Source organism: Falco rusticolus, chromosome 7, assembly GCF_015220075.1.
Source record: "Falco rusticolus isolate bFalRus1 chromosome 7, bFalRus1.pri, whole genome shotgun sequence".
In the NCBI taxonomy this organism is placed as follows: Eukaryota; Metazoa; Chordata; class Aves; order Falconiformes; family Falconidae; genus Falco; species Falco rusticolus.
The window spans coordinates 11034454-11047745 of NC_051193.1; the positions used below are offsets into that span (position 1 = coordinate 11034454).

General features: G+C 40.0%; 1 protein-coding gene across 1 annotated transcript in view; it reads left to right on the forward strand.

The window, feature by feature from the left end:
• Positions 1–13292, forward strand: part of AGBL1 (ATP/GTP binding protein like 1) — a 332766-nt gene that overhangs the window by 194339 nt on the left and 125135 nt on the right. Inside the window, exons 19-21 of the mRNA XM_037393817.1 lie at positions 1060–1189; positions 6670–6801; positions 10832–11008. Coding sequence (XP_037249714.1) covers positions 1060–1189; positions 6670–6801; positions 10832–11008 — 439 coding nt within the window. The remainder of the gene's footprint in view (positions 1–1059; positions 1190–6669; positions 6802–10831; positions 11009–13292) is intronic.

The window sequence follows — 13292 nt, forward strand, 5'->3', positions numbered from 1 at the left end:
AGCTCCATAGCTAGAAGTTCATCCAATACTTAAGATTTTTTAAAAATATATTTTTTTAAATTTTTGAAGCACAAGCCAGTCCAAGATTACAATGCCACTAGAAGTGTTCTAGTGCTGAACTGGAGAGTATGGAGAAGATGAGGGCCTACCACAGTACCTCATGCTCCAGGACTGGTTCCTGAATTTTATCAGCACACCACAATTTGAAAATTGTGAAGCAAATTACAGCAAATCCTTTGAGAACTGTGAGGAGGCTCTGATCTACACACAGTCACTAACAAGGGAGATTAGTTGGATTTTGCAAAATTGTACAGTGACATACTGCTCCATACGGTCAAGTATCCCACACAACCTTCCACTGATCACTGAGTCAGTAACGGAATATTTTCGAGCCAAGTAAGAGAAACATTTTCTCAGTGCAGATCTGGGATCCTTATTTAGCTTTTTATTCAGCCTTTGCAGTGAAGCTAGGTAATTGTTCTACATAATGATGTAGCATGCATCAAGATCTTCTTGATGTGCTTTAGATAGTGGCATTTCTTGTGAGGGGAGAAGCTTAAATGAGATATCCAGCTCATCTCATTTAAGTGCATTCATATTTCAGACTGGTCGAAGAGCTTCAAGTGCCTGTCTTCAATTAGAATGAGTAGGAGTTGGATGTGCTTGTTTGCCGTGGAGATTTTGAGAAGCCTGTGCTCTGTGTAAGCTGGGTGAATTTCATAGACAGCACAGAATTTAGAATATTTCTGAAGAATATTTGTTTATAAGTAGTCTTTTTATTTGTGTGTACTTAGGTAAAGGAAAAACTGCATTTATTTTCTGATCTGACAGGACTGTGCACTATGTGAACCTAGGAAGGAAAGGAAATTATAAAAGTCATATACTATAAGCACCTATAAAATATAATAATGAAAATTGGTTCGTTCTAGCCAGATATTCAAAACCTTTATGTCCGTGTTCTAATATACATTCCCTGTCCTGATGCCAGGGCTTGCCAGAATCAGAAACTTTTTGGAATCAGCTTTTGCTAGTTTGTGATGTGTTTCTTTCTGATTTCAGCCACCGTTGTTCATTGAGTGGAGATGATCTGAACAGACAGTGGTTGACACCCAGTTCGCAGCTCCATCCAACTATTTACCATGCCAAAGGTCTTCTCTATTACCTGCGCAGCATTGGCCGGGCTCCTCTGGTAAGCCTCTTCCATGATCTTTTGTGAATTATTGTATATGGATTGCTTACTGCAGTTGCATGAACAGTCTTGTTTTAAAGCTAGAGTGATTTGGAAAGCATCATGTGCTGTTTCACTTTCATCTTACTGAGTGTTTTGAAAGTCTTGGATATTTATTCTTTACTGAATGTTCTAACCAACAACTCCAAATTTCAGACTCTCTGCACACCTGGAATATAAGTGAGAAAATAAATTCCTTAAAGCCCATTAATATCCTTGAAGTACTCCAACTAAGCTAAATACTATGAATATCTTATTGCTATCTTCATGGCAATAAATAGGAGAAATTCCACAAATATTTAGCCTGAATGGACTGTTCAAAAGCCCATGTTGGAACAAACCATGCAATCACAAAAACACAAGAAGCAGCCCTCAAAATGTCTGAACTTGCATGTTGTTTTGGTAATGAAAAAAAAAATGGCTAGGTCTGGGGGTACCAGAAATTCATGAGACATGAGTCTCTTCTCAAAGCTGCGACTGAGAAAGGGCTGGGGCCCATTCCATTTGCTCAATCTTGTTGCCCAGCAGAACAAAAAGATAGTTCTGACCCCTGAGAAGAAAAACCACAGGGAGGTTCGAATTTTAATGAACAGGCATAGATGCACAGACTGGCAGGTTGGCTAATGATAGCTACGGTCAGTCAGGAAATGTCCAAAGACATCAAATTCCCTCTGGGTTTGATGAGAAAAGCCCCAGACAAGCTGAAAATGTCTGAGCTTCTTTAGGTGAATTCTTGAGGGAAGATGGTTTCTGGCTAAGGCAACAGCCCTGAAATTCAACTCTGCAGGCTGAGGAATACTGTGGAAATTCAACTCCATTGTGAATTTAGTCACCAACCTTTTCCTTTGGTTCAGAGCAGTGTAGGATCAGTCTTGTTTTACCCTGTGATTTGCTATTTGGCCTTTTTTAATGCATAACCATGCTTGTCATATCCAGGTACATACAGTTGAACACTCAGAGCAAGTTCTCATTATTGCTAAGTGGAGAGAGGCTATTGATCCTATCATCTCCCTCACTCATGGGCTGCATGTCAGCCTTGGTAAACTGATTTTTCTTTGCCTTTGAAGAATACATTGATTTTAGTTTATACATGCTCAAAAATGCCTCCTCCAGAAGATAGCTGGTTGCTGGGTTTCTCCTTATTCTTTTTTTTTTTTTCTCCTTCCTCCAACCTCCAAGATCCCAGGGAGCCAAGTTCACTGATAGCCAAATGATTTCTGTGAAGTGACTTAGTTTCATTTATCCTGGGGATGTGCAAGCAGTTTCTTCAAAGCAAAGCTGCTTGAAGGAGAAAAAGAAAGAACTTTTAAAGTTAACAGCCTTTCAAACCAAAGCCATTTTAATTGGTAGGTTCTATAGAGAACAGCCTGCTAAGTGGTGGGTTGTTTTTTTTTTTTTTACTTGTTGGCTCTGGGAACCCTAGTAAGATGAGGGACTGGATGTGCTATGACATTTTAGCACTTTGTGGCAAGGGATCTCCTTTTGACTGAGAGCAGCAAAGCGGGAGTGTTGGAGACCACCTTGTTTGGGAGCAGCCAGGTCTGATGGGGAAAGGAAAGTTGTGCTCTCCTTGAGTAGTTGTGGTGCTAAACTCTAAACTGCTGCGGTTTAAAGTTATAGCTGGCAATGCAGTTGCAGCAATCAACAGGGAACCTGTAGCTTGTATAAAGAGTCTGAGCTTTAGTGAAGAGCAGGATGCCCTTAGAGGGGATGTAAAGAACTTCCTAGGGACCAGGAGGCACTGTCCAATTTGGTGCCATTCAAAGGTGTTATATTGAGCTTGGAAACAAGCATCTGCCTGCAAGGAATGCAGCTCATTGTGAGGAAAAAACCCCTAGGCATGTCTACCTCCAAACTCTGAGTTTCAAAGTCCTGTCATAATGCTATTAAGGAAAAAAATAGACTTCACACACATTAAAAAAAAAAAAAAAAAGTCAAAATATTCTGTTTTCCAACAGATTTTCTTGCTTTTCATTTTCTATTTTGCTTTTCCTTTATTTTAAAAGGTGCCTGGTTCTGTGACTCATAAGGAGGGTTGGATTTTGATTTAGAAAGCAGTCCTTACCTTTAGTCAGTGCTGGCAAATAATTTTAAATAGATAAAAATATGCAAGTGTATCTTGAGTCATATCCCAGTGAGTGCAAGCCTTGGGAGTTTAACTGGTTTGTGTGTATTAGTGTCCCAGCCATACAGAAAGACAGGCTGGAAGAAAAGGACTGGTAGGTCTCAGATTTGCTTAGTGTTTGCCCAGCCATATCCCAGGAATAATTCTGTATTGGGTGCTCAAACTACAAAATACAGCTTAGCCTTGGCTGAATCGTGAGACATAAGCTACCCTGTAGTGTGAAAAGGAGGCAGAAGAATGTATTACAATGAATAACTGCATATAAACATTGGGAGTGACTGCAGTATCCAGCAAACTTGTTTAAAATATAGCTCTGTGCAACTTGCAAATAGAAGAATAGTTCAGTAGTATTGACACTTCTACTGTGGAAGCTGGTGACAGCCATGACCTGAAACAACAGCCATATTACAGAGCCTGGCTTTGATAATCCATTATATCAATAAAGTCTCATTCCAGACCTGTCACTAAGGATTCATCTGCAGGTTTCTTGAGGTGTAGAATTATAGACCTGCTACTGATCAGGCAGCCCCACTATCTGACTATGTGATCATCCCTGTGTAGTTTCTGATATATAAAATAATATTTTAGGCAGATAATATATTGTGTCTCTTGTGTGTTGGTAATTCTGTAAATTGGCAGGTAATTGATACCCAGTTGAGCTGGGTTCTCTGCCTTGAAATAAGACGAAAGATATAAAATCTTCTTTGATATTCATAGGAATAAATTCTAGATGGTACCTGTGGTTAACCTAAGCTATGACTGTGTATTGCTGATAGCTTAGATGAAACACTAGCTGGAAAAATGTCTGTCATTAGCAGAACCAATAAATGCAGCTCTTTGGAGGAGACATTACAGGATAATTGCATGTGGTTCAGACAGTTACTTCAAATGCAGGGGCTGCAGAAGCCCTGCAAAATACGCAACAGCCTGAGGGGCTGAGTCTCTGGGGTCTGTGCAATGATGGATTTTTTTCCTTTAGAAATGATGCTGCTTGTAGGTTTGCACCAACGAGCGGTTCTCAGACTGCCCTGTTCGTCCTCTCCTTTCCGCCTTTGCTGGGTGGCATGGGTATAAATAAAGCAAGAGCAGTTGCTGCTGAGTAGGTTGCTGTTTGCATGCTCCAGGTGTGGAAAGTGTATGCTGCAGGGGTGGTGATGTGCAGATCCAGAGCCCTGCAAAGAAAGCTGGAGGTGAGTAGTGATGCAGGAAAGAAAGTTGATAGGTCAGAAACCAAAAGAAAGAGCAGTGTATAAGCTATGAGATATGTATAATTGACCACCTAATTAGTAGTGGTGAGATGGTTCTTTATCCATGGGTGCCTTAGCCTCTCCAGTATATCAACCTACTGTTTGTCAGAGGAGCTAAAAGAATGTACATGCTCAATTCCAAGATAAACTCCCTTACTTGCTGCAGCTAAACTTAATTACTGCATAGCTGAGAAAAAAACATACTAGGGTAAATCTTGCCCTAACAGTTGGTGGAAGAAGTTCATCTACTCCATCTGTTTTTCCCCTCTTGTATATGTATTTATACAAGAATATGTATTTATATATATACATTTATATATGAGTGTTGATCTACTTGAGGAAAAGAAGCCTCTACGGAGCAATCTGGACAGGCTGGACCAATGGGCAGAGGCCAACGGTATGAGATTCAACAAAGCAAACTGCTGGGTCCTGCACCTGAGTCACACCAACCCCACACAACACTACAGGCCAGGAGAAGAGCAGCTGGAAAGCTGCCTGGTGGAAAAGGACCTTGGGGGGCTGGTCAACCCCTGGCTGCATGTGAGCCGGCAGTGTGGTCAGGTGGCCAAGGAGGCCAATAACTGGCTTGTATCAGAAACAGTGTGTCGAGCAGGATGAGGGAAGTGGTCATCCCCCTGTACTCAGCACTGGAGTGGCCACACTTCAAATAGTGTTCTAGTGAGGGGGGGGTCGGTCTCTTCTCCCGAGTAACAAGTGATAGGTCAAGATGAAATGCCCTCAAGTTGCACCAGGGGAGGTTTAGATTGGGTATTAGGAAAAATTTCTTCACTGAAAGGGTTGTGAAGCACAGGAACAGGCTGCCCAGGGAGGTGGTGGAGTCACCGTCCCTGGAGGTATTTAAAAGATGCATAGATGTGACACTTAGGAATGTGGTTTAGTGGTGGACTTGGCAGTGCTAGGTTAACGGTTGGACGTGATGATCTCAAAGGTCTTTTCCAGCCTAAACAATTCTATGATTCTTTTTTTTTTTACCCCATATTCCTCCCCATCTCTTTTTATATCAATCTGTAATTCTTCCCCACCTTCCTACACCCATTCTTTTGTCTTCAAAATAAACCCTGGAAAACTGTTCAATGAAATCTTGAAAGTCCTTTCTACTCAGTGGTGAATACTGGTTTAAAATGAACCAATTCCTTCTCTTTAGAAGTTCTTGTCTTTTCATTGACAGATTTCTGAATATTCCTGATAAAGACATGGAGAATATATGTAACAGCAGTGTGTATATTGACTTCATATCTCAGAGGGCACTGAGATTGATTATTCTTTAAGACTTGGGTCAATATTTACCTCTTGGGTCATTAAATCGTGATTTTCATTTCTATAGGAGTCGATATCTGCTTATAGAGGCTATTCAAACTTCTGCTAAAACTGGGAATGTGCCTTGCGCCTAGTTTATATGACAGCTGACATAAGAGAGATGAATTAGATAGACAGATAGATTAGTGTGGAATAAGATTATTGGCCGTGAAGATTGGTCATGTTCTGTGCTCAGCTTCCAGGAATTCATGTAAAGATCTGACAGCATCGCGCAATACCATTGCACAATTGTATTTTCCTGAAAGTTATGTAGCACAGGTTTTGAATTTAAAGATGACAGACTGATGATTAATTGCTTGGGAAAGCACAGATTTCAAATCTCGTGGGGATAAAGCTGAAGTTTAGGAGTTCAGAAGTGGAAAGCGCCTGACAAATTGCTCTGTTGTTGTATCATAAGTTACCATGAACCCTTAGGTTCCTGAGTTGCCATGGATTCCTGCACAGGTGTCATGTTTGTTTCTGCTGCAGACAGAAATGCACTAGTCTTGACTCTGGGTCCCTGAGACCATGTCAGATCGAATAAATAAAGCAAGATACAGTTGACTAACAAAGTTTGACACAGGTTATAGACATGGCCCAGAGTCTAGGCTACTCTGAAGTGACACGGGGGGAAAAAAAACCCAACAACATTAACACCCCACCTGCGATCTTATAGTGCGTATTAAGAAAATCCAGGAAACTTTTTCAATGTTCAAGATTTTTCTTTTTTTTTTTTTTTTTCATCTTGGTAGGTATTCTGTGACTACCATGGACACTCCCAGAAAAAGAATGTTTTTCTGTACGGTTGCAGCATCAAGGAGACTTTGTGGCAAGCAGGCTGCCTGGTTGACACAGCAGTTATCACAGAAGATGTTGGCTACAGGGTAGGTCCACTTTGTTCCTTTCTGCAGTTACTGGTGTCTAAGTGCGCCTTTGTAGATAGTTAAGACAATGCCAGCTCACAAATTTTGGAGATAGGTGCAAGCTTCCCTTACTCTGGAGGAGTAATGGTCCAGAGAGTTTCAAATAATGTGTAATATCTTCATATCCTGGATATTAGCAAGAATATTGTTAGTAGATGGCTCCCTATGTATTTCATTTTAGTAAGATGCTGTGTTATAATCTTTGGCAACAGACTAGTAGGACAGACATATTTTTGTGTGGTTTATAATTTCTAAATATATGCAGAACTTTGCTCACACCACCATAATAAGAAAATAAGTAGGAATTACGTAATGAAACCTGAGAAAATGACAACATGCCACTGTCCTACTCAGTTGAATCGCTTCATCACAAAATGCTCCTGGTGCCACTAAAAAGACCAGAGAATTCAGTGGGTGTCAAACAGATCTAATGTAGTGGAGTTATCTTCACAGCAAGCGCTTGGTGTCATAGCTAGGGATTTTTTTTTTTTTTAAATTATAAAGAATAAATACTAAAATCTGGTTTATTTCTACTGCATGTGAATGTCTGCACTCATCAAATTCTTCTCTAGATTTCCTGTCTATCTCTTTTCTTGTGCCTGTTTTGACGCTATTTCCCTCCTAAATGGCAAATTTATTGGAGAAAAAAGAATCTTGTAAGCTCTAATTATAGTCTTAAAAAATGTTAATTTCACAAAACATTAATTGTGGCCTTAAGCTGATTATAGAGGTATAGCTTGGTTTACTCCAACCTGAAAGAGGTTGAAAAGTCTCTTTCAGTTTATGTCTCTGTATAATTTTCACTACTTCAGCGCAAATAATAATTATCTTCCCATAAGGATGCCGCAGCATCGGTGTTTATCTTTTGGCATTGTACACAGCATACTGAAACTTTACTGGAAGAAAGTGCTCCAGCATTCGTCAGGAGGGATCCCTGTGGCAAACCCTGTTTCACAAAGAAAGCAGGGAGAGTGCTTACAGTCAGGAAATCTTTTGCTGTGTTTGAATTCAGAGGGCTTGAAAAGGCTGAGGATGGTTTGCTGTTACGCAAACAGAATTCAAATGCTGCTGTCAGCGTCTGGAGCCTGTCTTGAATCTGCAATGAAGAAAAGCTTCAACGCTGGCCAAGAATACTCTGCAGTGGCCTACAAGAAAGATTTTGTGGTTCAAATCCTCTTTTGCACAAAACAGGAGATGGGTGCCTGCTGCAGTTCCTGCTGATGGGTCACTTTCTTCCTTCTTAGTCTGGATCAGCTCGGGTATATAGGAGAACACATCTGCAATAGCAAACTGCAGCAGATCACCTGTCTCACACCTGCTTTCTTGCACTGTTTGCACAGGTTTCTCTCCTGCCTCCTGTAGGTATTTGGGGATTAATCTGGCCTCTGCGATTGATTTTTCTCCCTGGGAGCAAGAACCAAATACCTCAAGAAAATGTTGGGTTTTGGAACAGCCTTTGCCTCATAGGTCATAGACTCATCTCTCACCCTTGACAATATACAGATCTTCGTTAGCTTCCAATATCTGGTGGCTTTGGGTGACTTGCACAGCATTGGCATCGCAAAGCCCAAATTGAAGATTTGTCCTTTTGAGAGCCGTTCCAGGGCCCTTTGACAGCAGTGTCTGCAGGGACATCAGTAAAGAAATATAATTCCATTCTTTTCTAAAGGGGCAGGAGGTTTATGGACAGGGTCCTGCGTGAAGGGAGTAGCTTCCTTTGTTATTGTGCATGCTAAATCCAGCTGTGTTCGAGAAATGGCCCACAGTCACACTGCTGCATTACCATGAAAGATCCTTGAAAAGGGTATGGTTTTGCTCTTTGAAAATATAACATTGAAAGTTAATTAATAAGAAGAATAAGTAGAGAAGAAAGAACCATTAGTGTGAAGCCCAGTGAATGCTGGTAAAATGAAAAGAATATTAAATTCAGATTTGCTAATGGTCCTAAATGAGTCCTGCATACAGAGACGTTACTGTAACCTGCCAGCAATTTTATTTAATTAAATGTAAAAGATTGATTATGCATATAATTTCAATTGTTTTAAAAAGCTAAACTGGATTAGGGATCCAAGTATTGCATTTGGTAGAATATATTTACAAAAACATCTGTGTGTTTGTTTGCAGAAGGGCAGAATGAAAACTAGCTGAGCTTTCACATACAGTTTAACTGGATCTCATGGTTGTTCTGAGGCTTATAAATGTCTGGGTAATATGGCTTTGCTGTATTTTTTTAATTCATGTTCAACCCAAGTCTGGGAAAACACAGAAGCACCGCATGAAGGCATTTTTGTGATCCTCATGCAGCAAGTAGCACAATGAAGACAATCCAGAAACATTGGATGCTTCACCTAAGACAAGCAGTCAGTCTTAGAGATTCCTCTGTCCAGTGCGCCCGCAGGAAAGGGTATGCTGTAGCTTTTAGTAACACACCGGAGATCTTGACTGAAGATAAGACTTGTGGTGGTCTCAGAATTTAAAATGGAATTCCTTACTTTGTTCCAGTTTTCTCCACCTCAGTTTTTTCATCTGAAAAACGGACCTTATAGATCTAAAGATCTATACCTTAGAGAGGTGATAAAGTCTATTGACAACTGTGGCCAGCATATACTGAAAAATGAAATTTTGTGAGTGCTTAAGTTGTTTGTAAGAGGTATTGCAAAGAAGTTTAGGCCAAAGATTTATCATTCACTTCAAACATGTTTTAGGAAAAAAAATTATTCTTTCATTTTCAATGAAACCAAATATCCCCATGCAGTGCTGTGAAGTAAAGCTCAACAAAACAGAACTACAATTGCTCAGAATCAATAGGTGAAACTGATTGCTATTGGAAAGTGAAATTAGTTGATTGGCTTTCACCACCCAAACTGAATGAAGTTCAAGGTAAATGCCATTAGCAATAAGTGGGAATTCCTTTGATATGATTCCATTCAGTTCAGATGTTTAAGTAAGCGATTGTCAAAGAAATAACGGATGTCCTTGTTTTCCTTGCTTTTCTTTGGATGGATCAAATGGTCTTTTGGCATATGTTGTGGTTAGCATACCAGCACTAAAATTTAGACACGTGCACATATGTGTGTGTGCACCTAAAGGTCTGGTTTCTACATAAAGCACACCTAGTATTAATGTGTATTTATTATATGTTTCTATGGAGTGTAGAAGTAACACATTAAGCACTGTGTAATGGCTAAGTGTTGCCTCTGCACTGACGGAAATATTTGATGCTGCAGTGTATTAGGAGTGTTTATGGACTTTGGTGGGAAATATCTTGAATAAGGAAATCACTCAGGGCTAAGATGTAGTTTTTACTGGGTTTTCATGATTACTTTTTATTGTGGTTCTTTAAATGAAGTGTATAAAATATATCGCTTGCACTCAGATGAGAATATTTTGGTTTGCTTCACAATGCAAGTTAGTGAAATGTTAAGCTCTATTTTTATATAATTATGTGTGACATTCCATGAGAATACACATCCCCTTTCTCTGCTCTGTGCTAGGTTCAGACAGAACTCCTCCCACAGCTGAATCTCTTGTCAAATTGTGGATGCATGATGGAAGGAGATATAGTATAGCTGGAGAGGGGACAGTGGGAATATCAAGTGCTGAACTATGACTGCAGCCCTCTGGTCAGCACACCAGGAAGGCGTAGGTTAATGTCAAAGCAGTTTGAAAACAAAACTCTGGAAGTGACTTCAGCAGTTCCAAACTATTGGCTGTGAAAATGTTTTATTTTGAATGAGATACACCGAGTGTACTGGATATTTTGCATTTTAGTCTTTGGGGTGAAACAGATGTTGGTATCTGTAGTATCTGAGGATTTCACGTGGGATGGACATAACGCACACTGGTTGGAGCTCTCAGTAACAGTGTCTGCCGATAGATTTGATTATATACACGTTAAAAACCTCAAGTGTCTCTGTATATGTATGTATGATACAAACACATGCACATCTGTTCAATTCATTTTCTCATCAGTGCTGATATTTTCTCATAGACTCTTCCTAAAATACTGGATAGAGTGGCCCCTGCATTTGTCATGAACAGCTGCAGCTTCCTGGTGGAGAAGTCTCGGGAGTCAACGGCCCGAGTGGTGGTATGGAAGGAAATGGGTGTGTTGAGGAGCTACACCATGGAGAGCACATACTGCGGCTGCAGCCATGGGCTCTACAAAGTGAGTAAATCAAAGACCCCTGTGTCACCCTTCTCCTAATGCACATTCTGGAAGGGTAAAGCAGAGGCGATAGCCATGGTCTCAGGGCTTAGCATTGTCTTCTCTCTCCAGACCCATGCAGACATGCTTCTGAGTTTCTCCTCAGTGCAATCTTTCTGTGATCCCTCACTCTTTTTGCCTTCCATGCCAGGAGAGTTCTTGTTCTGTGGTTTCATTCAACAGTGAAATAAAAAGAAACTCCAGTCTGGAGCCAAAAGCATTGAGATGAAGGAAGGAGTGTTTTTGAGATGATACAGGGCACTTATCCCTGTGAGGGCATTCACTGTGTTGTAAAAAATGTGTTGGCAGGTCATACGGACATCTTTAAGCCTAGTTCTAAGTTAAGTAATTTGAATGCCAGTGGCACCAAGCTCTTTGGTACAGGCTAGCTACCTGAGCATCCACCTGGCCAAATTAAAGAGCCTGAACTGAGAATCCTGCATTTGAAGTTGCCTGAAGCCAAAGGTAGCTAATGCGAGGCTAGCTTTGGCAGCTGCCCACGAGCTCAAGGTATGCCTGTACTGTGATCTAGACAGACCAGAATTCCACATCAAATGAGGTTCCAATCTGGGTAAGCAGGGCTGTACTCATACTGAATGCATCAGAGACATCAGTCTATGAGATCCCCTGGCACTTTTTAAGTACACAGGATGAACTCTGGTAATTGCATTTGGGTGATCATAATTCTTTATTCACTCAAATGGTGAATTCTTTCTCTTGTTCCTTTCCCAAACCTGTTGCTTTCATTGAAAGGCTTCCATACTCCACATCGATTCTCCCACTAGGGAGCAATCCTTATCTATACAGCATTAATAAGCAGTTAAGGATCCTGAAAGACCCTTAAGGAAAGAACCATCATTACAAATAACAATTAATTAATAAGACATTCAAATTATTATCTTTGGAAGCTCTATACTAATCCGTTTACCTCTCTGTAGAATGCAGCCAGGAAGTACTCAGGTGTTTTTTTGACTATGCTGTACTACACACACATCAATTCCAAGACAGGAAAGGCAAAAGAAAAAAACAGCAGACAGTTTAAAGAAAGAGAATATAATTGCACTGGGCATTACATCTAACACTCCCTACTCCTGAGAAGCGCTAATGGTTTTTTAATAGGCACCACAGGTCAAGACAGTGGTTTTGAATCTTTTTTAGATAGTGGGGGAAAATCTACTTTGAGTGAAGTCGATGACAAAACTCCTAACGATCTCCATAGAGGAGGAATTCACTGATTTCCTAGATAACCACAGTAAGACCTAAAAACAGTGACACAACAGATAGTATCAGTATATAATGATTTATTCTCCTTCAGCATCTGAGAGGTCTTTAGGCCAAATTTGCTTAATTTGTGCCATAAGATGTTTGAAATAGTAGGAGGGTAATGTTAAATGCTACATTCAGATGTGGCATTTAAACTTTGTGCCATCCACAGGGGCTCTGTATTATATGTAGAGGTACCAAAAATAAGCAGAAAGACCTAATGCAGATGGCTCAAGATTCTTTTTTAAAGAAATGTTTTAAAATGTATGAAATTATTTTCCACGTTCTCTCTTGTCCTCTTTTTCATCATCGACCAGGACCACAGGCAACCACTGAGGACAAGAGCACGTTGACATATGAGAACTTGTAACTGGTGACAGAATCCAATGTTCTTATGGCCCATAAGGAAGTCTGTAAGCTGTAAAGCAGTTCTGAAATTTCCATTCTGAACACCCTGAAAAGCTGAGTCCCAGTTGAATCATCGGGTTATTTTTATGAGGTCACATATCCCTTTTTTTTCTTCTTTGTTTAGGGTTTTCATTCATCTCAAAGATGGAAGATACATAAATATTCCCTTGAAGGGGCATTTCTTCATCATAAGAATAATAGAAACACTTTTTGCATTTTCCCTGATTCAGGCAGCTTTAAAGCAGTTTCATTCATTTTTTCCAAGTATACAAAGTACCCAACTTGTTAGTACCAAAGTGGAATATAATTCCTTATGTTGACATTTATACAGGAGCTGCATATAAATACATAAACTATCTATTTCAAATAATGATATCAATAAGCTATTTCCTCTTCTTTTTAGTCACCTTTAGAGTTGGTTCTTGCTTGTTTGTTTGCTTGTTCTTACAAGTGGATTATTTAGGGTATGGACTTGACAGGCTAACATGAAGATTTCATTGCATAATACCATTTAATACTCAGCTTCCAACTATCAGGCCAAAACTATTTCATGAGTATCTGGAATCCCTGAAAT